General features: G+C 42.3%; 2 protein-coding genes across 5 annotated transcripts; both read right to left on the reverse strand.

Annotated features, from left to right (window-relative positions):
* Positions 1-945: 945 nt before the first annotated feature.
* LOC117814033 (RNA-binding protein 38-like) lies at positions 946-10,456 on the reverse strand. 2 transcript variants are annotated; one of them, XM_034685153.1, is made up of 5 exons: positions 10,324-10,456; positions 10,014-10,211; positions 7,793-7,916; positions 7,199-7,253; positions 946-2,707 (listed from the first exon to the last, which is right to left on the reverse strand). In XM_034685153.1, the coding sequence occupies exons 2-5, from the start codon at positions 10,206-10,208 to the stop codon at positions 2,365-2,367; spliced, it is 717 nt and encodes a 238-aa protein (XP_034541044.1). In that variant the 5' UTR covers positions 10,209-10,211; positions 10,324-10,456; the 3' UTR covers positions 946-2,364. The 2 variants fall into 2 exon arrangements, with proteins under 2 accessions (XP_034541044.1, XP_034541036.1); XM_034685145.1 differs by having other exon boundaries at positions 10,014-10,451.
* A 1,107-nt stretch (positions 10,457-11,563) lies between these two features.
* On the reverse strand, positions 11,564-19,958 carry rae1 (ribonucleic acid export 1). 3 transcript variants are annotated; one of them, XM_034685196.1, is made up of 13 exons: positions 19,829-19,958; positions 19,100-19,219; positions 18,885-18,989; positions 17,806-17,898; positions 17,630-17,716; positions 17,461-17,547; positions 17,256-17,327; positions 17,068-17,175; positions 16,855-16,961; positions 16,641-16,716; positions 13,502-13,696; positions 13,326-13,411; positions 11,564-12,707 (listed from the first exon to the last, which is right to left on the reverse strand). In XM_034685196.1, coding segments are annotated over exons 2-13 (1,107 nt in total). In that variant the 5' UTR covers positions 19,190-19,219; positions 19,829-19,958; the 3' UTR covers positions 11,564-12,706. The 3 variants fall into 3 exon arrangements, with proteins under 3 accessions (XP_034541087.1, XP_034541073.1, XP_034541080.1); XM_034685182.1 differs by having other exon boundaries at positions 19,091-19,219; XM_034685189.1 differs by lacking the exon at positions 11,564-12,707 and having other exon boundaries at positions 13,322-13,411.
* Positions 19,959-23,905: the final 3,947 nt, after the last annotated feature.

Raw genomic sequence — 23,905 nt, forward strand, 5'->3', positions numbered from 1 at the left:
AAGGCATTGTTATGCCAAGGTATGATTCATAGAGCTGCTGGCATGGCTTGTTTTTATCTGTCTCCAGCATGTCTCCTGATGTTATGTGGGTAGATTGCTTAAATGTCTAAGTTATGTGTCCAAGTGCAGCTTCAAAGTTTTTGAAAGACTACCCAGTCACAATATAAATAAACATATGAATCAAAAGTCACTAAAGTGTGAGGTAGAAGGGCTGTGTGTTTGTGTTATTAAGTTCAGGATTTCACAAAGATGGTCTAATTGAATTATAATGAGACTGAAAGAACTGGAAAAACATCTATTGAACTACAGTCCACATTCTGGATCATTACTGGCTGATAACTAACATCCTGGTTGAGAACAAAAAGAAAATGGTTGTGTTTTTTGTTTCTAACAACCTTGCCTGCGTTGTGGCTCGGGCCTTGGAGGGGTTTAGAAGTGACACATCTTCTAAAGGAGCTGATGTAAGCACAAACATGTAGAGACACTGCTGGGGAACAGAACTAGCTGAGCTTGTTTCACAGCAAAGAAAAAACTGTTAGTTGCTGCTCTGGTTTAAGGGGCTTTAAATCCTCTTTCTGACAAACTCCATGTTTTCTTCTCCACAAATGTCAAGAGAGACTGATAGTTAGCCTAGTGGCCTGAGGGAACACCCTGCACCCCTGGCAGGTGGTGGTGGTGTGGCTTGATAAAGTCTGGGCCCCCCTCCTGTTCAGGATCTCACAGCACACACAGCTTTGATAACAAGCACATACATATATAACTGAACCCTCTGACCCCACAGTATCATCACAGCAGGATCTGCCATTTAGATCTGTTGTGAATACAGTCAAACTGTAAATAACACGGTAAACACAAATAATCTCCAGGGTGGGATTCCTCACTCAGATCTTTTGTTTGCGTGGTTTTGGTGCTTAGTTTTCCAAAGGAATAAAATGGAGGCATCAGTAATTACAAATTCTTTATTTTCTTTTTATTAATGTATGGCTTCTTTGAAGTGACTGTAAAATACATTTTATTGAAAAAAAAAGACTAGAACTTCTGTTCCAACCAGTCAAGGATCTACAAACAAGCATGTACTAAAGTTGCTGTGCACCAAATCCATGGACATGGCAACAGGACAAAAAACAAAGTAAGTACGACACCTGTGGATCTGGAGGAATGCCTCTGCAGGTTAAATGACATCAGTTACACAACTATAGTCATAGTAACAAAAAAAAGCTATCTTAACTTAGTACCTCATATAAATACCTACATATAAATATTGTAAATGTACTTGATGACATAAAACATTTGCTGTACATGAATGTCCTTTTGGGAACAACAGTGTGTGAAAATCTCAGTGAGTAAAAGAGAAAAAAAATACACTGGTGTTTGAGCTCAGTGTCAGCTACCTTTCATCATCCATACACAGCGCTCATGGCCCCCATGGCCCACATACTGCATGTGATTATCTACATCCATATGAAATTATCGAGACCCAAGTAAGCCAGTTAACAGTCACTTGACCACTGAAAGGCCAGTTGTGTATGGCTTCCTGCACTTGGTTCTGTGGTGGGGAGAGCGCTGAAAAAATACAGGAGATTCTTTTTATTAAGGCCTCTTTAATTAAAAAGAATTTCTAAAATGTGTAGTCCTGACATGAGTCTCTTGTCCTTGAGGTGAAATCTTTCGCCGTCCTCCAGTGCAGACCTGAACGGTTAGAGGTTTGTTCATGCTGAATGCTCTACCTCACTGCAGAGCGAGCAGGATGGGACCACAGGGAGGCTGAGGGGCTCTCTTTCACCAAATCACTAACCTGTCTTCACCATGCATCCCCCCATCTCTAACTGTCCCCAAGTGTCCGAAAGCAGCAGTGCCCATCAACTCATGAGGATAGAGGAGTAACATGTCACATGCACCTCTCAGGTCGACAATATGTACCTAGGACACACATAACTTCCACTGATTGAGCCAACAACATGATAACATCGATAATAATGGCATACAAACAAACATTGAAAAAGACATTAACAATAATAAAGGACAATAGAAATAATAAAAATAATAAAAAATGAAGTGACAGCTTCTGGAAGCCCTTTAAAGCGACCACATACTTTATGCTGCTTAGCTTCCCCATCTGAACCTCAGCAGTCCTCCAACCCTTCCCACCCTTTTTACCCTTTAACCAATGAGCAGACAGCTCGTCCAGATCTTATAGTGCAATAGTCCCACCCTTCTTCCTGAAAGTCCCCCCGCTGAGTGTAGCTGGGTGTCCTAGTAGGGTGTTTGCCATCCTCTGTTCAAAGGTCCGCACCCACCACTACCTCCCTTCTAAACCTCCTCCTCCTCTTGCACAGCTACCCCTTCTTTGCCTCCTTTATCAGCTCACTGCATGCGGTCTGGCTGGATGTGCTGCTGCGGGGCGTAGTGCAGGAAGGCTTGGCCCGATCCAGTGGTGGAGGAGAGGCTGGGGTGTACGCTGGCTGGAGCCGTGGCGGCGGTGGCTTGCCCGGCGTTGGCTGTGGGGCTGGTGGCGTAGCTGTAGCCCAGGAAGCTGGCTGGGGATGCGGCATATGGGTACTGTTGCTCAAAGGCTGTCTGGGCGTACTGAGTGTAGGCCGCGCTGTAGTCCAGGTAGGGGCTTGTGCTGACGGAGGTGGAAACCTGAGTGGGCAGCACCAGGCTGGGCTGCACAAAGGCTTGTGGGTAGACGTATGGCTGGGCCATCCTGCGCACAGACACAAAGACCAAAGGGGAGGGTGGGTTATTACAGAGCAAAGAAATCCAAGAGTCTGGCTTCTATTGTTTACATTTCTTCCAGAGGACGAGCCTGTTGGTAATATAAACTGTCTGTAGGTGTTCTGAACTGAGGGGAGCTCCTGCACGGATATCCACTGTTCTTAGAGACGAAACAGACAAGAGTTTGAGGTGGTTAGGAGGTGAAGGTGACTCAACCCTCCGTCTGTTTCGGTTAGTAAAACCTACAAAACCTGTTAGGTAGGGCCTCCTGAGGTAGATCGGTGGGGAGGAGTTGAGATGGGGGGAGAGGGGGGGGGGTGAGAGATAGAGTCAGCCGTTACTGGCAGGTTTTCAAGCTCAGGCATCAGCGGAGTGTTTTAACAGCTGCTGCTCTTCACCCACTACACACACTCAAACACAAAGACACATACACATAAACAGACAATAAAGGGAAGTACATGGAGGATGTGCAGAAGTTGCAGTCTGCTACTTCTCACTTTGTAAGTAAATCTCACACACACTATCGCAGGTGATGACGCTAGCTAGGGGAGTTAATGGTGGCAGGGGAGCTCATCAGGGTGGGTTGAAGGGGTTCTGCCAGGACTCAGGAGGCTGGTGCTCAGATGTAGCTGATAAGAGCTGTTGGAGTCTGGGGACTGTCCTGTCTCTCCTCCTTTTCTGTCTTTGGTTTGCCACTTTATCCATGAAGAGAAGAAAAGGGGAGGGAGCTGTAGGAGTCTATTTTCAGCCAGTACTTGGTGAATCTCCCCTGGGTTTGTTCTCTACAGCGAGGGAGGGATGGCTGTGGCAGAGAGGAAAAGACCCCTTCCCTCTATTAAAGGGTGATGTAAGCAACTCTAGTTTTGCCTTTGTCTTTGTTACTATGCTTTCGAGGGAAAACATCCACAGACACACACTCAATGACAAAGACGATTAAGTCAAAACAAATGCCACTTTGATTTAAGCTCTTCAGCTGCATCTCAATACTCATAAAACTCCTCTTTTCATGGAGCGTTAATACATTTCAATCTGAGCTTTCTTCTTTACGTAAGAAGAAAAGGTTCAGTAATGAGAAGCAGCCTTGATGTCAGCACAGCAAAAGATGGAAGCATGCATGATAGGGATGTCATCACACCCTCAAAAAACACACACACACCCTCTTTTATCCCCCATCCCCCCGTTCTCACCCATCCACCCACAAACACACCAGTTACCACTGCAAACCCCCAAACCATGCCATAATAGGGAAAGAGTCACACTGCAATCAGCATAACCTCTTCAGCTCGTATCACTCGAAAGGGAAAAGATAAAAAAGGCACTCCAGTCCATCACAGCACACCGCACTGCACTCTCAAGCCATCACTGGCACCTTGGAGAGGGGCTGGCTGGGGGAGGAGGAGGTGGGCACGTATGTCTATCACAACCCTCCTCTGGACTAGTCCTGAACTGTGGGCATCTTCTGATCTTCTGCTGGGACGCTGGTCAGCTGGCAGCACAGAAGAACCATGGCAGAGGGTTGGATAGGAGGCAGTGATTATTTTCAACAATGACATTAATGCTGTATGTTAAAGGCTGTACAGGGATGAGATCAGGAAGACTTGGTGGTACAGAAATGTGAAATCTCGACATCAAGAACTTAAGCATTGCTCTAAAACTAACTACTTAAAAAGAACCTATAATAATACACTATGACAAACAAAGCAGATTTCATCTTTGGTCCAGAAGCTTGCACAAAGGTAATGTGCTGCTATTACACCATAGGAATGACATTTTAAGTTGAAGGGAGATACAGAAGCTCACTGAGGCGTTGAGCGAGTGAAGAGGAGAGGAAAAGAGTGATAGCCATAAAACCAGCGGAACAGCGGCATGTACCGAGTGAGCATAAGCAAATGAATGTAACCCCCCACCCATGGGCGCAATCTACACTCTGCCCTTACAGTGCTATTGAGCTACTCACAAAGAGGCATTGAGTTTCACACACAGCTTTCAAACATGACCATACATTAATGCTGTGGGGCAAATGTGCTCTCTCTTGCATCGTGTATAATGAGCCTGCCTTCTCCTCAGCCTTGGCAGTGTGTCGCCACGGGCAGTTTGCATTAATCTGGGCTTAAAATCAAGTGACCTTATGTAGGTAAAGTGGAATAGAAAATATTGTAAAACAAGAAAAGCCTGGAGGGAGAGAAAGAGACACAAAGCAATCATGTGTTTTATCTTTGCTGTGTGCAGAGATGGAGATGATAGCTTGAGTTTTAGCCTCTATTTGGGAGAAAAAAAGAGAGAGAGATGAAGACCAGGGGAAGTTAGAGAGAGCATCGAGCTCCCAAGGGCCACAGAGATGCCAAGTGGATTGTGGGACAGTGGCAGGGGAATGTGGATGATGGCCAGAAGATCATAGGTCAGCTGGTTTTGTGCTGACGGCCAGTCTGTGTGTGTTTGACATAGTGCCACTCTGCGGATGGCAAGCCGAGGCTAGAGAGGCATGCTCTAAAAGGAAGAAACATTTGATGCACGCAAACAGGAGCAGGCGAAGTAATCACTGACATGACGGCCACTTAATGACCTCATGTAAAAAGCCTGGGCAATATCACACCGAGCGGCTAAATATTTTTACAGGGTAACACCAATGACCTTCAGCGCATGACTCACAGCAACACAAAGTGTGAAAACAGATGGGTCTGGACTGGGTGGGGGGAATTAAACAACACCTCACAATAACTTGTGAGAGGGCTTGATATTCCTTCCTTTCTTCTTTGTTGGGGAGGATTGTGAAAAGGCTTTGATAGCAGGAGGGAGAAAGGTGTTTTGTTTGGCACCTGTAGAGGTGCGTTTCCTTGGGAGCACACAGCCTCATTAAGCATTAGTCCCAGAATACACCTCCAGATACACCCCCCACTCAATCTCCTCCTTAAACCCCCCAGCCTCCCCCCTCATGGTCTCACAGGGGTGTCAGTTTTCATCGTCTTTATCTGACACACTGGTAGTGGCAGACGCTTTAATGAGACATTATAAGTGGAAACCAGTAATGAAAGCAATAAAAAAAAGGGGGATATATGACCTGGGAAAGCACAGAGACGTGGACTGGGTGGAGGGGTGATGCATGAGAGGAGACGAATCTGCCAGCTCACAGAACCCCCCCCCCCCTCCCCATCAAAACATTGTCCTGGCCTCAGTGACCCCCTCTGGCCCTTACAGCATCTGCTGACCACAGCTTTACACAGACACCACAGTAAGCCATAACCAGAGCACCACAGTTACATGTTACACCCCGGCACTGCTCAAAATCCTACTTCAGACCCCGTCCTCACACCATATGTTGTGGAGGGGTCTGGGGGGAGGAGAGGGGCTGAAAGAAAAGCCACTTGTGCACTCTGCATCTTAGGGAGGCCTGCGTCTGTCACCCAGCATACAGAGGAAACTCAGAGGCAGGCGGACAGGTGCTCCTTGCGCCTCTCTACGTCTCTGGGGTGGTGGTCATGGGAGATTAAGGGTGTGTATAAAGCTGTAATATGAGCCAACACCTGTCATTCAAAAGCCTCAAAGCAGCACTGTGCTCCACATTTTGGAACCTCAGGGTTTCTATGCCATCCATGCTCACTATGTTAGAAGGAGCACAGAACAGAGGGGGACTTTCCTGTGTCCTCTTAAGGGTCTTGGAACATAATGGGACATGTCCCGAGTGGACCCTATGTTTCTCATTCAGACCCACTGAGATGTTCCAGAGGGGGAGTATAGCTGATACATAAATCTTATGACATCTAAAACCACTAAATGTTTCTTATTTTACTCATGTCCCTGTGGACTGCCCTGGGATATTCATGGAAATCTAAAGACTCACATGCTATGAAGTCTAACACTGTATTGAAGGCAGCTATGGTTCATCAAATATTGATGTGCCAAATTGAATTTGTTGCTGTTTGTAAGAAATTAGTTCTATTACCCCCATTTTTTAAAATCATAGAAACAACTACTGTTTTAAAATATGTATTTAACTTATTTACAGATCTGAAGAATCTGTGTGTAAAGTCTGAATGGTGGTTAGGAATGATCTGTAGGAACTACAGGGGGCGAGGAGAGTCATTACTGCAGTGAAACGCTCATTAGCTGCTCGGCAGACCATGGCTCCTAGACGCTGTCCACGCTGTTTCTATAACACAGCCTCTTCTACGAAGCTTTCTCGGTGACAGAGCCCACTCATGCAGGTAAACAAGAGGAGAGGCTCCTGACAGAGGCCAAAGTCAGTCACACTATCACCCCTGGAATGCTCTTCTATTACCACGGATATGTGAACCATCTCTCAGCCCTCCCAACCCTACAGAACTCAAATATGCTAATAGACTACTTCTGGAGTTGCATGTGGACACAGAAACTGACATGTACTTTCCAGAGGCCTTGTTTTTCAAAAGGAATAGTAGCCTGGTGGCATCCCAAAGAGAGAAACACAAGAGAATACAACAAGCGCCCACTCCCGCTCACTTACCCATACTGCCTCTGGATGAGTGCTGGGTGAATGGGCTGCACTCCGATGGATATGCCTGAAAGATAGGAGGCCGGCTGTCAGACACACACATTAGCATTTACAGAGGAGGACCAGAGAACAATACACAGAGAGCACAGAGAGACAGAGGCCGGGTCTGTTTCTAACCTACAATGGATGGAACAACAGACTCAAATACGCAATACGACACAGTATAACATGCACAATATAAAAGGAGCTGAGCTATATGTTCCTGAATATGTATGGTGTGGGCTGTCATGTTGAACTAAAATTTTTTTAATGGACACTAAAGTAAAGTCAGCTGTTCCTTTAATCCACCAGGTTATAGACGTCAACTCTGAAGCCTCAAATCAAAGCATTTTCAATCATGAATTTGGTTTCTAGATTGTTTGTAGTTCTAACTTTTAAGCTGCTTTTATTTCTCTGAATGTTTCTATGTGTGGTTCTACTTCATGGATCTTTGACATTAAGTTTTCTCTTCTTATATTTTATCATTTTTGTCTGGTTCAGATGGAAGCATTGTTTTGAAGCTTTTGAAAAACTTCACAGAAACATGAACACTATACAGTATCTTACCTGTCTGTATACTGCGGGGTTTAGCACCCAGGTAGGCCAGGTTCACATTGGCTTTCCTGCCATCGATTATGGGGTTGGGATCCTTGCAGGCTCTCTCTGCTGCTCCTCGGTCTGTCATTGTAACCTGGTGACAAAGTTAGACTCATAAACAAGGACTCAAAGAAATAAAATAATGATCTCATGTGTCAAACAAATTGCAAAGGCCTGGCATCCCCAGCTGGTTACACGTTAACATTTCAGCCAAAACCAAACCAAAAACACTTGCAATGCATAAAACAGGGACTTGGTCTCATCATAAAATCCCCCCTACAGGCTTTCCACAGTTAAGATTCTGTGTCTCTGAATAAGAATCGAAACTACAAACAAAGCACAATGACAAGCTTTGAAAACTGCCCACAGCAGCAGCAGCAACAGCAGCAGCAGCAGCTAGCCACTTGACTGCCACTCAGCTCTAGTCAGTACTGAAATATGGATCTGGGAAGAGCAACAAGGAGCTTATCCAATTAGGGACAAAATATTAAGGAGATTGGTATTAACCCCCCTCCTTTCTCCCTCCTGGCATTAGACAAGCCCTTCTGTTTTGATTGCCACATTCTGCCAACTCAGAGGGTTCAGCCACCTCAGTGTGTGGACCCAGTACTGAATGTAGGCCATGGCTTGCATTGTTGAAGAGGACGTTTTTTTAAAAGCAGTGTGCCTCTTCATAGTGGAAGGATCCGGAACAAAGCCCACTCCAGGGCCCATGTTGTGAACACACAGGAAGGAACGAGACTGTGTTTACACTGGAAAGAGCCTTGCTGTTGGGGGTTCTACTAATCCATCTCTGAAGTGTGTTTAGAAAAAAGGTGCGCTCAGCTTTGGGGCGCCTCCCTCCCCTCTTACTGCTGCCAGCTACCTCTCCAACTGTAACACTCGGAAAACAGAATTATCAGGTTGCCTCACACCACACTAAAAGTGTGTCTTTTTTCCTGGGCAGCACCCACATCGGCCTGAGCCTGTTTAACCTGAAACACAAGACTCAATAAGCAGCCGTTTGATTCCAGCTCAACTCACAGGACCGCTTTCCTCAGAGTTAAGGAGCTGACGAGTAAACACAGAAAGCAATTGTCTTCAAATTCTGGCTTTAGAAGTAAACATGCACACATAACAGTTTCCATTCCTTCTTTGGCCTGACAGTATATTAGGGTTGAAACGTCTTCCTTGGCTCTGGTAAATATTTGCATTTCTTGTGTCGCTTCTGTTCTTTGTGTCAAGAGAGAGTGAATACCGACCCCCCCCCCCTACCCCCACCCCTAAAACAGGACAAATCACTTATGAACTGAAATGAGCATCTCAAGGCTGATGCATATTTTACATTATCCTGACTTTAAGTGACTGTGGCAAAAAAATCAAACTGTGATTTAGGTGCCAATAAACAGCACCTTTACAACCTTACATACTGAGCTGAATTAGCCTGAAATAGGTTTTCTGGAGGTATTCTGTAATGCTTGACCTGTGTAAATACTCAAAATGATAAAATCAAAAGGGGGGATTAAACTTAAACTTGTATGAACTTGTATAAGAAGGCCAGTTGGTTGATGCTGAAAAGTCTCTTAAGCAGCCAAGATGTGATGCAAATCATGTGCTATGGCCGAATGCTCCGGTCCTTGACAATGGAAGGCACGGTGTGCAAGGTCAACCTCCCCACTGCTAAAAAATAACCATATAAAGCAAGCAAGAAGTGCAGGCTGTCTGTCTCTCTCTTTCTCTCTCTCTCTCTCCCACTCACACACACACTTCCAGAGACATAAGCTGGGGCTGCTCAGGGGTGACTGAGGTGGGAGGGGGGCTTCATTGGGGGGAGTTGAACATCAGACATATGCTGAAATATAATCTTCTTAGTTACCCATCAACTTGTGTGATCCCTCATCCTCATTAAGCTAGAACAGCAGCCACTCAGGCGAAAAAAAAGAGATGCTGTGCAATTATGCATGTCAGCTTCAGAGGGGGGGTTACCTTTGACACATATCTGATAGCACATATGACTAGTGTGGACATTTACTTATATGATTTCACTGAAGAGAGGCAGACACTGACTCATAAAGACAACTGAAAACAAGCATGGTGAAATGACAAGACATGCTAAAATATATAGCAGAATACAAGTAGCATCATTGAGGGTAGATAGTGTAAAAGTTGTAAATGCTCCCTACGTGTGCATATCTGTGCTGTGTGTACTCACAAAGCCGTATCCTCTGGATTTACCGGTCTGTCTGTCCGTGATCACCACCGCCTCGTCAATGTCTCCAAAGGCCTCGAAGTATTTTCTCAGTGAGGCATCGTTCGTGTGGTACGGCAGCCCGCCGACAAAGATTTTGGTAAAAGTTGTGTCTTTTTGCAGCGAGGTGGGATGCATGACTTCCAGTCCTCCGTTCATGAACTGATGTAGAAGCATTGAGCAGCCGGAGAGGAGAGCACAGGCACACTGAAATGTTTCAATGTGTCTAACAACGTCCCAGCATTAGTAAAAAAAAATAAACTCAAAAGCTCACAGAGTTGTAGTTTTCCTCTCGTTTTATCCTTCGACTGAAGTCGGAGCAACCTGATGACAACTGTGGTTCACGTTGGGGGAACTCCTCCACACCGGTTGCTTCTTTGACGCTAAGAGGAAATGTGCTGGGAGATTTTATACGCCATGACTGAGTCCACGCCCACGCATAAGTTTTAACCAATCAGCTTCTCCGCTCAGTGCCAACTTAACAAGCGGCACCTCCCATTTGTCCGCCTTCTCCAGCGCTGCGCTGCACCTGCTTTTGTCCTTTACAACACAAAGAAAAACCCTACTGTACGGCAGAAAGCGCGCCTCTGACTGCCACATGGTTCTACTGTAAAGAGGAAGTAATTGTCTGTGCTCTCTCGCCCAAATTACATTTTCAAGAAGTGGTTTGCAAAACGTTAAAGGAGGCTGATTTTTACCATAACTTCATAAGCGTTACATTGCACATTGATACTGAACAGGGAGCAAAATAAGACATCAACTTCAATAAGTTGTGCCTTATTCTCCTGCGGACTTCAAGGAACAGTAATTACTTCACTTATATCACAATTAACTCTAAGGCCTCACTTCATATTTTCATATCATATCTGTAAGAAACAATCGAGATTAGATCAAATATATTGCAAATATATCAAAACAAATCAAAACTCATCTGTTTCAAACTACATTCCCTGTCTAATTTCTCTTCTTCTTTTTTAACTTGGTGTTACTCTGCTTGTTGTTTTTTATTTATTTTAGCGTGTTGTTTTATTTATTGTGTTTTAATCCCTCTGTAAAGTGACCTTGGGTGTCGAGAAAGGCGCTTTTAAATGAAATGTATTATTATTATTATTATTGATATAATAGATTCAGTGAGATTGTTGAAGTACTTTAAAGAATCAGTGTCACAGTTTTAGTTCTGGAAGAAATTCCCCTACTCTTTTCTGGTTAAAGAACTAACTTATTATATTTTTATATTATGGCACAACAAACCACTTCTTAAAAACCCCTTCATAAAAGCAAATTACACATTTGGTAAGAAAGCATGGTATACAGAACAAGACTGAAGTGTGTACTTGGTTGTTTTCATGTTACATGTCCCCTCATGCTACCAACAAACACTGATAACCTCTGCAGGTCGGATCTGAGTGTCCAAAGTTACAAGTCAGTCCAAAAAAGTAAACAAAACACTAAATCACTTGTCAGTCGAAATAAATGTTTTTCTGTTGCGACAAAGAAGAGGCAGCCAGTCATCCTTATTTATGATCACAAGTTTAGTCAACCTGAGGGAGTCTTTGTAAAAGGAAATGCACTGGTTACAGTTTTACAGAGCAGTACAGGAGACTGTGTTAAAGGACCGCTACCAGTTTCAACACATGAAAGCTGAGAGGAGCCGCAGACTCTGGCTGCAGCATTACCTTCCCCCCCCCCCGGTGCCTTGGAGTTCCACTGCTAAGTATCAAGGGTCAGGCTAGCAGTGAGGTGATACTCTAATGACCTCAATAAAAAGGGTTTTAATTCACACCTCTTCCTCTATGAACTGGTTCACATTTCACACATGGCCTTTTGTGGCAGCCCATGTTAGCTCATTCATATCCTCTTGATAAATCCCCCATTTCCAGCTGTGTCCCTGTCAAAAGGAGTGACACGAAGAGCCCCACTGTCCTGCTTTGATCTCATTTGTTCCTGCTCAGCATTCTGACTTTAGGATTTGTCTCCTGGAACGATAACACAGAAGAACAAATGCTCCACCTGCTGGTTGACTTTCATTAAATCAAGCAGACAGACAGGGACATTATGACACAGATGTTATGTGAAGTTTATCATTTAGATTTTTGATGATTCACATGTCAGAGACTCACATGAGTTTACAGCTGGAATATGAGAGTGGTTAAGTTCATTGTTTGCATGCATAATACAGATCAACAAATCCTGAATATTTATACAGCAAACACAAGAGGTTCTCTCTTCACTTACTTACCCCCTCAAGTTGGAATAAACATGTTGAATTCTAACAGTATGCACTTTGTGTTTATTTTACATCCCAGTTTTATTTATTGACCTAAACCACAGAGTGACAGTATCATAAGAGAATCAAAAGTCTTTGGAAAGCTGTAAAAAAAAAAAGGAAGTGGACACATTTAAAAAACAAAGAAATATCAAGATGAATGAAAAAGAAAGCCCTGCCCTTCTACGATGACATCTAAGACCAATTGTCACGCAGCTGTCATCAACACCAGGTTTGGCAGGCCCCTCTGATTGGTCCATGCACAAAACGCAGCAGCGCGGCATTGGTCCAGGTGTTTGCCCAAAGGAAGGAGTCAGTCTCGAGCGTATACACACACTAAAGCAGCAGGTCCTTGCATTTCCCCCCAAGAGATGCGACATGGCACGATGAATCTGCAAACAGTTGGAAGCAGTCAGTCACAAAGAACGTTTATCAGTGTTTGTTTGTTTTATTTCTGAAAGGGAGTTTAGGCTGGCTCCTTTTGCACAGAAATATCAGTACAATGTCACTCTTAAGGAGAATAATCACCCATAGCAGGATTGTTCCACTATTAATTATTGCTCGCATTTGTTCTATATTCCTTATAATGTTTTCATTGATATGTTCATCCCTTAAGAAGAAAACAATCCTTGAATGCATTCTTATGACACTCAAAAGTTGTATTACTTTCAGGCTAAAAGCTGTAACATTGCCAGCAGGCTTCTCCCTAAAGGTCCTGATTGTACAAGTGCTTGTTGACACTTCACAACAGAAACCACACAAGTGTTTGAAATGACCCTCAGGTCAGGGTAGAATCATTTCCTTACTAAATGGCTACTAGCAGCAGTAAACAGCAGTAGTACGATCTGAATCATATCTATCAACTGTGCTCACATCCATGCACACCACCAGAGTTCATGGGGTGCCTTAAAGGCCCCAGTGAGAGTCACAAGAGTATTGAGGAAGTAGGGCAGCCCCCACCCAGTGACCATGGTGTCCAGGTTTACAGACAGTAGCTGCCCTTCTCTCACCATTTCTTGTTCCGAGGCTTCAGCTCCTCTGCAGCGTTCCTCAGGAAGATGTAGTTCTTTTTCTGGGGGTTGTAGTACTCATGACCCTGAGGACAGCATGTTACAAAAACATGAGTGAAGGTCAGTCTGAGGTCCATGTACAAATACACACTAATACACAGCTGGACACCTCCTACCTTCGACCAGTCATAACTAGAAGCATATGCAAAGATGTTGCCATTGTGGTTGAAGCAGCAAGCTGTAATAGGCTGATCGAGCTGCTCTGAGGTCTTCAACTTGGTGCGGGCATCTTTGTCCCAGAAGCTGAAGCGCCCATCTGATCCCACAGTAGCCAGTGTGCCATGGACAGGATGGAAGGAAATGGCATTCACCTAATGGGAGAGAATTAAATCAGTAGATCAATCAATGAGAACCACAATAACAAGACTGGCTAATGTTTCAGAGTAACTCAAGTCTTTCAAAAGACACAGAAGGGTGAGACAGATAGATGATAACCATAAAACTGTTATCTGTCAAAATCATTGGCTGCGGCAAAACCAGCAGAAATCCAGAAGTTGTGTTGTTGTTCAGGGGACACAGCTATGAAATTACAATGAATTTGATAATTCATTAAAAATGAATTGATAATGCAAATTACTTTGATATGAAATTATATGAGCTTTCACATACTGAACAGGTGCTTCAAGGATTTCCAAGACAGCCCAGCTGCAGACCTCCACTTTCAGCCGACTCTCTTACAGGCTCCACCCTGAGCTCAGCTCCAACGTCAGAAGGAAGTGAAGTCAGGATTAAGAGAGTGGAGGTCTGCAGCTGGACCCCTCTCGGTTTTTCTGCGTTTTGATTACCTTGGTTAACCTGATTCCTCAATAGTGTTACGTTGAAAAAACAAAGTATAAAATGCACGTCATCAATAACACAACATAAATTGTTGGGCACCTCCGTTTGGTGTAATGATCTCGACCGTTTTCATTTCCTCCAGAGAAACACAATTGTTTAATTTGCGCTACAGTCCTATCACAGCCTCTGTGTTTACATTCATTGTTGTTTTAACAAGAAGTTAAGCGGTAGGATAAATTCAAGGTTTAAAGATTCCCAGCAACATGATTAACTTATTATTATATGCAGCACATGAAGGTAAAATGTGTTCATTTAAGTCGGTTTCATGATAACTATTTTACGGTTATTTAGTTATAGTTTGTGTTATATGTGGACCCTCTTGTAGTGATCTCACTCCCGAATGCAGGATGTGTATTTAATACAAACACTTATTGATAATAAATATATATATACATCAAGACACAGAGACAAGACTTTCAGTAGCCGTTGTCCTTTAGTGGTAGTCATGGCGACAACAAACAATCACAAGCCTACATCTGATTACAACAGACAAACACAATCGAGCACAGAGCGCTCGATCAAAATACATCACATAGTTATTTCTGATATGATGGTGATAAAAGGGATTGCAACAGTCCAAAGCTAATTGTCTTATGCTACGATATCTAAACTTTCAAGGCGTTGTTTTACGTTAGGCAGGCATATTTATCATGTGTAATTTGTGAGATCAGCACTGACTCTCATTCTAACAGCATCTGAGGGGTATACTACGAAGCGAGTTCAACATATCCCAGATATCTTCTCCTGATCCGGCATCGCTAAACCTGACAAAGGAGATTGCGCTAAACTGTCACACAAAGCCGGTTATCAACTTGTTGAGTCAATCCAGAATTACCCTGAGCGCGTTCACATGAACGGGCAACATGTCACCAATCACAGACACGGACAGTCTGCCGTCAGCACATCGACATGAATTTTAAACACTGCACTGATATTAGAAAGATGTGAAGAAGTTAAACACATAATCAAGATTAACTTAAACCTTCAACAGAGCTGTGTTTGAAACATGAAGGAAGAACTGAGAGATCAGACAAAAACTGTTTGAATGCGCAAATGTCGTCTTATTTCTCATCATTAGTGCAGATATATCTGACTATAATAACTCTGTTTATTCCCTGACAGCGATCTCTCTCTGATTTAATCTTGTGTTGTGTGTGTAAGTTTTAGACTTAATATTTCAGCTGCAGCCCTGAGGGTGTCAAACTGATCGCTGTGGAGAAATAAAAATGAGAACATGATTCAAAGAGATAAGCACCCACAGTTTTATATTTAATGCAGTAAAAAAATTTCATCTGAATAATCTGACTTCAGACTGTGTTTAAGTATGATGTCAGGAGAGATAATCAATAACTGTCATCAGTATCTTATATATAAAATCCTACAGGTAGACAAAGTGTCCTGTCCGTCTCTTCTCCACTGCGGGCTTGACCGCAGTTCTCTTCCCTCCCCTCGCGATCAGCTCACAGAGCTCTGTGATCGATCGAGCTGATTGGTCAGTGGGCATAGTTTTCTCCAAACTTATCTCTGATCCTGTGCATAGGAGTTCAGCATGAGTAACCATGGTTATCTACCCTGGTAAGGAGTGAACCACCTTCGTAGTACTGAAATTCCAGAGTTAACCCTCAAGTTACCTCGATAACCGCAAATCTGGCTTTGTAGTATACCCCTCTGGTTGGAAAAAAATTTGGAGCACAGCCTCTGATTGGTCAATAGACTTGACAGACAAGACACCAGGAAGTTATATTTAAATTTTAGATATTTAAAAGCTGGAAGAGAGAAACAGCATCCCGTTTTTCCTGTATGTCTCATATATACAGTGACAATTGACAATAAAAACCTTTGAATCTTGAATCTTGAAGTTGCTTAGTGGATGGCTAACAGTTTTCAAAGAATAATCACAAGAAGTCACAGAGCCCTGTATTTATCATCATGGGTTTACTTAGAGTCAGCCTGAAGACTCTGTAGTTTGAGGCCAGATGAGGAAACTCATGAAATGATCAAACTGGGGCTTAATCAGAGCAGTACAGCTGTCTGCTTCACAGCACACAATAGAGTCAGCCTGTAGCATGTTGCATGCACTCATGTTAAAAACACAGTAAAACGTTATTCAGTGGGAAGGATTCCAAGGGAATAATTATTTTCAAAATCAAAGAAGTGAGCGTGAACATGAACATGTTGACAAGTGAGAATCAATGTGTCTGGCAATCAAAGCATATTTTTCAAAGAGGGTTAGACAGTTCTATTGAACTATTGTTTGAGTCATTAAATCCACTTCTTCTTCCTATGACCAGTAATGTACCAGCTGTGAAAGTGCCTCATTGAAACCCTTTTTATCAAAAATTAATTTGATTTGTTCATTTTCCATTAACTTATACTGAGAAATCCCTTTGCAGAGCACAACATGTCAGAAGGACTCACAGCATAGATGTCTTGAGGAGTGGCTGTGTTCGTTCCATTGGACCTGTGGCACTTAAAGGTGAAGTTGTCTTTGGCTCTGAAGACAGAAGAACACATTCATGTCACAATTTTATTCAAGCCTTTGCATTGAGAGCTATGTCTTCTAACCTGTGTAAAAACAAAGTAATTCAGTGCATTCAATAATATCCTGTAGCCAGAACAAACTGAGACTCACGGGTTTGGAGGGTTGATGTAGTGGATGGCCACCCGGCCCTCAATGCTTCCCAGTGCAAAGCCTGTTGGCTTGTTCTGCTTGTCCTTGAATATGGCAACACAGCGGTGCTGTGGGACCAGAGCAAAGAGGTACATTTGAATATGTTCATATCTATTGTTTTGGTTTATTTATACATTTAGCCAAAAGGAAAAGGAGATGGAAGAAAGAAATCACCTGATGTTTGAGAGGAGAGTCTATTCTGCGGAACTCAGAGGGCTGGTTTTCCAACTGGTACACTATCAGGCCTCTGTCAGCTGTTGCAACCACGGCCATGGGGTATACCTACATATAGAAATTAGGGAAGCTTAAAAAGCAAGAAAATGCATTGTACATTGTATGAGAACTTATATCATCCAACTTACAACGTCTGCACAGTAAGATCTCTCCGGCATCTGCAGAGACATCATGGGATTGGGAGAGCGGGTATCCCAGAACTGAGTTGAAAAAAAAAGCGGTCATGTTACTCACTGCTACATTAAAAACTTGATGGGCTGATGAAGTTAGAATGAAAATCTGTATTTTGATGCACCGTTAGAGCACTCAGATGTATTGAAATGGTCGTTATACCTTCAGTGTTTTGTCCCAGCTACCAGTCATGATACAGCTGTAGTTTGGGGCTTTTATCCAGTGAATTGATTTGATTGGACCTTCATGCTGTGAAAAAAATGGTGAGAAAAGTCAAATTTGTCTGCTTCTTTCTGATTACACAAAGTTTATCTATGGGCTCCCATCTAACCTGTGCAATCTGCATTGCTTGATTGCTGTTAAGATCCCACATCTTGGCTGTTTTGTCACAGGAAGCAGTGAAGACTTTACTCCCATCCTAGTTTAAGGGAGTAGCACATCATAAATTATTCTGAGGCAGTTAGCATTTATTACAGGGCTTAATTTACTTTCTACTTTGAGACCTACATCACTCCAGCATACATCCAGCACTGGACCTGTGTGCATCTGTTGGGCTTTAGGGACAGTCTGTCCATTGTCTTGCACCTCCCAGCACCGCACCTGTGGTGGAAAATTATACTACATAGTTAAAATGTGTATCTAATATAAAAGCATATCACTAGTTTATCATTTAATCATATCATTTTAGCTAAGAGATATAATCTCGTCAGCGTGTCCTGGGTCTTCCCCATGGCCTCCTCCTGGACGGACATGCCCGAAACAACTCCCCCGGGAGACGTATGGGAGGCATCCTGACCAGATGCCCGAACCACCTCATCTGGCTCCTCTTGATGTGGAGGAGCACCGGCTCTACTTTGAGCCTCTCCCGGATGTCTGAGCTTATCTCTAAGGCTGAACCCAGTCACCCTGCAGAGAAAGCTCATTTTGGCCGCTTGATTTCGCAATCTTGTTCTTTCAGTCACTACCATAGACTGTATAAAATATGGATGTAGTATCTGTGACGTCACCCATCTGTTTCTGAAGCGCTGTTTTGAGGCCAATCATCGTCGGCAGCCATATTGCTGCTGTCGAGCGCTTGAGACGTAAAAGAGGCGGGCTTTGAGCCTCTTAGCCAACAGCTACAGTGTTCCCGCCTGTCAATCAAGTCAGCTGTGCCTCTCATTGGAAGACTCATAATCCAATATCTTCGAAATTGCCACGTTGGAAAAAAAAATTCGCCCCCCCTATTGTGTGTGCCGATCGAGAAATGAGCTATCCAGACTACACTCGTCTTTTGTACCAGGCTGTAAACATGTTTATTTCTGCTGTAAAGATCGGCTTTTTTGAATTGGTGTGTATGTAGTTTCTGGTACTTCTGGAGCCAGCCTCAAGCGGATCCTAGATGAACTGCAGTTTATAACACTTTCACATTGGACTTACATTTTTACACCGGAGGTTGCCGCTTGGTCACTACCCACAGCTCGTGACCATAGAGGGTTGGAACGTAGATTGACCGGTAAATTGAGAGCTTTGCCTTCTGGCTCAGCTCTCTCTTCACCACAACAGACCAGACTGTCTAAAATAGAAATATAAAATAATGAACTCACATCATTTGCCCAGGATCCTCCAATGAGGAAGTTCCCTGGCATGGTGGGGGGACTGAAAGCAAGACAGCTGATGCTGTCATCTGGAGGTGAAGTCACTTCAACATCCTGTAGGAATAAAAGGCCATACGTAAAGGAAACTGTACGCTGTCAAGTTAGCATGTTACAATATCTCAAAGACATGTCAATAGGTTTTTTTCTGGACTTTCCTGGCTTACCTTCATGGGATTGTGGCTGTCTGTGGTCGCGTTACCAAAGACACCAGTCCCCCCTGCTCCAAACCCGGCGGTTGTTCCAAACAGGCTCATTGTGCATCGACGTTATTCCAGGTGGAGGCCCTGAAGAGAAGACAGGGGTACCGTTACATTCCCAACATTATCAAAGTAAACAACTGTGATTATTTACTCCAACAACCGAGGGAAAGGTTGAATAAAAACTGGGCGTTGAAGTGAGATAAGCAGTTAACGTGAGGTTACACCAGGAAGCGAAGGTGAATTAACAATGATCCGTTTAAAGCAGGTTATAGAGATCAGGAAGTGTTCATTCATCCACATAAACATACACATTGACAGCTGACAGGACAGTGCTAGTGGTCTTATGTTTACGCTATCTAGGTAAATGTCACTGCTAGCTCCTACATGTGTTTACTCATGTCTGCAAGAATGCATCTGGTTTAAATGCACATGTTTCAAGTACCCCTGCATGTATTTAACAGCATTTTCATTATAATCTGGGTCAGACTAACTAAATAATATTAACATTAAATATATATATGCAAACAAGCGTCAGCTAGCTAACCATTTAGCCAGTTACTGACACCGTTTACTGTGGATGGCTAACGTTACTACGCTACATCTAAAACTTTACAGAACAGCAACATCCTTATACTCAAAATTCAAACTATGTAGACAGCAAAACCTGTCTCTCCAGCCAATGAATATACCTACCTCTGATTTTTCATATATGGCTATATCCCGGTATATGCCTTAAAAATGCCACAATTATTTGGCGCAACAGAAATGTGGCGCTTGTTCCTTGGTGTCGCAGTTTGATGACGTGTCATGCAAAGCGAAAGCATGCAATTTCGACACTGAACGCTAAGAGGCGGTGCAGAACAGCGAGATAGCCTGCGGCGGTGTTCTGTACTTTGGTGATCTGTATACAGTGGTGGACAAAGATTCATTACTTAAGTCAAAGTATAGATACTCCAGGTCAAATTTGAATACAATACAAGTGAAAGTTGTTCAGTCAAATCATTACTTGAGTTAAAGTACTGAAGTTCTTGCTTTTAAAAATACTTCAGTATTCAAAGTACTTCTTACAAAAAATCTATAAACTTTGTATTTTCACAAAGTATGAGTGCAGTCAAGAATACATAGGAGTACATTCTGTTACATTATGTTTATTTTAGAAACCATTACTTGAAATCTCTAAATATGATGCCATGGAATAAAAACAGCAACTAAGTTATCCAAGCACAGACAACTTAGTTTGAAATGTTCATCTGGAATGAAACAAATGTTTACGTAGCTCAACACGCTTTCTCAGGTTAGACAGTGAATTTTTGTATGTTTTGGCAGAGTGGGAAACAGGGAGAACATTTCAAACCATACGTATCATTTTTCAAACCTTTAACACGGGCAGGAGATATGGCCATGGGTGCTCAGGTGGAGAATTATAGCCATCATTACCACCTCTAAATGAACTGCCTGATCTGAGTGAAATTTGCTCTGTGTTTGATATACAGGTATGACTAAACCACTGAGACAAACAGAACTACACAAACACAGTTTACTGTCTTAGGGATCAGATTTCAGAAAAGAGAAGGAAATTCATGAGCTGACTTCAAATCAAAAGTAATGAGTAACTAGTGCACTGATAGAAATGTAGTGGAGTAAAAAGTACAATAATTGTCTTCTGAATGTAGTGGAGTACAATAATATCCCCCAAAAAATAATACTCAAGTAAAATACAGATACTCAAAAAATGTACTTTGGTACAGTTATCAAGTAAATTTACTCTGTTACTGTCCACCACTGTCTGTATACCATCCTAGTGATAACTTACAAGGTGCATATGATATCAAGAAGCGAGAGTAAGTGGCTCAAGGGACAGTTGGATTTGTTCTGACGGTAAAAGGACTGTGTTTAGCGCTTTCTCTTCTCCTGACCCCTTAGAGCGCATGTAGGATATTGCATCTCACATTTAGATATTCACACCACATGTAGGCCTATATAGCCTACTGTTGATGGCTGAGGCTGCTATCTAAAACGTCAGTCAGTATTAACTAATCTCATTCACATGCCACTACTCAGCCAATGTGTGCTTGGGATCCATAGGTCACATCCCGTATTTATAAGTATATTTATATCCAGTGGTGGACAGTAACAAAGTAAATTTACTTGAGTACTGTACCTAAGTACATTTTTTGAGTATCTGTATTTTACTTGAGTATTATTTTTTGGGAAAACGTATTACTTTTACTCCACTACATTCAGAGGCAAATTATTGTACTTTTTACTCCACTACATTTCTAGCAGTGCTCTAATTACTCACTACTTTTGCTTTTAAGTCAGCTCATGAATTTCCTTCTCTTTTCTGAAATCTGATCCCTAAGACAGTAAAACGTGTTTGTGTAGTTCTGTTTGTCTCGGTGGTTTAGCCGTGTCTGTATATTGTGCGTCTCCTCGGTTGAACGTGGAGCAGACACAGAGCAGTTCATGTAGAGGTGGTAATGATGCCTATAATTCTCCACCTGAGCACCCATGTCCATATCTTCAGCCCGTGTTAGAGGTTTTTAAAATGAAGAATGATACGTATGGTTTGAAATGTTCTCCCTGCTTCCCACTCTGCACAAACATACAAACATTCACAGTCCAACCTGAGAGAGCGTGTGAGCTACGGAACATTTGTTTCATTCAAGATGAACATTTCAAACTAAGTTGTCTGTGCTTGGAGTAACTTAGTTTCTGTTTTTATTCTATGGTATAGTTTTTAGAGATTTCAAGTAATGGTTTCTAAATATACATAATGTAACAGAATGTACTCCTATGTATTCTTGACTGCACTCATGCTTTGTGAAAATGCAATGTTTTGAGATTTTTTTAAGAAGTACTTTGAATACTGAAGTATTTTTAAAAGCAAGTACTCCAGTACTTTAACTCAAGTAATGATTTGACTGAACAACTTTCACTTGTATTGGAGTAATATTTGACCTGGAGTATCTATACTTTGACTTAAGTAATTAAACGGTGTACTTTGTCCACCACTGTTTATATCTACTAGACTCTGCTCTCTAGGCCTTATGCAACACGAGGGAACTACCGCAATACTTGTGGTTTCATAGTTATTGCCAAGGAAGGCATTAACTACTCAGTGGCTACCCATATTGTCGAGGCCTTTCTATTTGTTAAACACTGTCTTAAAAGTAAATGCTCTTTACATAAAATTTGAGTTTTGTAAAAGGACAAAGAATTTGCCAGTTTGGAATACTGAGATGCAATGGTAAAATTATTTTCAGTCTCACATTCTTTTGGCAATTTTCAAGATTAGCTGTATAGTGCTTTCTTGGCTGTTGCATATTTTTTAGTAAGACTACAAATTTATGTATAAAATACTGATACGTTTATATACGAATAATATAATGAGGAAACCTGAGCCTGGACAGGTTTTGCAAATCTAGAATCTAAACTAGGCTCATAAAATAAAATTCAAAAAACAAAGTGAGTGTAAAGACCTTAAAATCCTAATACATAATGCAATATTGGTAATTGCACCATTTTGTTTTCCAGCACTGGTGATTACAGTTGCCCATACTTTTGGTTGCATAAACATGTGAATCTTAAATCTTGATAACATTCGAACAGTTAAAGACATTATGAACAGCTTTGTAATTCTGAGTCTGTGTGCATCAGCCTTGCTGTTTCTGTAGGCAATACAGGAAGCTTCTAGATGGACCCAGAAAATAAATATACACATAAAAATGAGGTTGATCAATAAGTATGAGTTTATTTTGTTGCAAGATCTATCGCTATTTCCGATTTAAACAGACCCGAAAGCAATTATTTTGAATTTGGTTATTTAGAATCTGTGGCAATCCATTAGGCCTTTGACACTCTGGACAGTTAAACTTCAGTGGTGGATGTAATGGGTTATTCATACCGGACTTAGTTTTGATGAAAACTAAAAGAATGTGGTACGTGAATGAAATTATGCCCATTACAAAAAATGACTTGGGGCAAAAGATGTCCAGTTTTGCCACAGCTAAACTCAGATAAAAATGAAGTAAAACCTCCTTCCACTTTGAGTAGTGGGAGGATGAATATATCAGGAGCTTTTAGAATCCATCTACTTTGCTGGAGAGTCAGACCAAAACAGGTTTTTGTAACCCTGAATAGTTTGTATTGGCATTAGTGATGTTTGCAAATGTTTGCTGAGAAGATGGAGGCTCTTGTGACGTTTACAAGTGATGCAATGTAAAGTGGCTCCTCGAAGGCAAAACAGGACTCTATGGTTGTAGTGGATAGTTGCTCATAGTAGAAAGGTTGTGTTGTTTAGCTAATTTAAGAATTGTTCAACCGGTCCCAGGGACAAAGCATGAAAAACCACAGTCGAGGTGATTTCAGTTTGTGGATCTGACACATTAACCTCCTAGTTGAGTTTAATGAGCTAATCCAGTCTGCAGTCCTTAAAAGCCCAGGAGAAGAACATGAATCATACCAACTTCAGAGTGTATTCTTGCTTTGTCTTTTCCCCCCACCCCATTAACTCTTTAGAGTACTAAATGGGGAGGTTTAAATGTACATTGGGGCTATAGCGTGTCTCTTCATGATCACTCAAACTCCTCAACAATTAGGGTGGGCCTGGGTTTATTGTTTGAGTTCAAAGGTATCTGCCTGGAAGAAGGGATTAGGGGATTTTCCCTCTTTGCCTAGACTCAACTTTTAGCAGTGTTGGGGGGGGGGGGGGTCATTTGCACAATGTTGACTAACTGTGGGAAAACCAAAACCATCCACATCTTTAAA

This window comes from Notolabrus celidotus, chromosome 1, assembly GCF_009762535.1.
Source record: "Notolabrus celidotus isolate fNotCel1 chromosome 1, fNotCel1.pri, whole genome shotgun sequence".
NCBI classification, from domain to species: domain Eukaryota; kingdom Metazoa; phylum Chordata; class Actinopteri; order Labriformes; family Labridae; genus Notolabrus; species Notolabrus celidotus.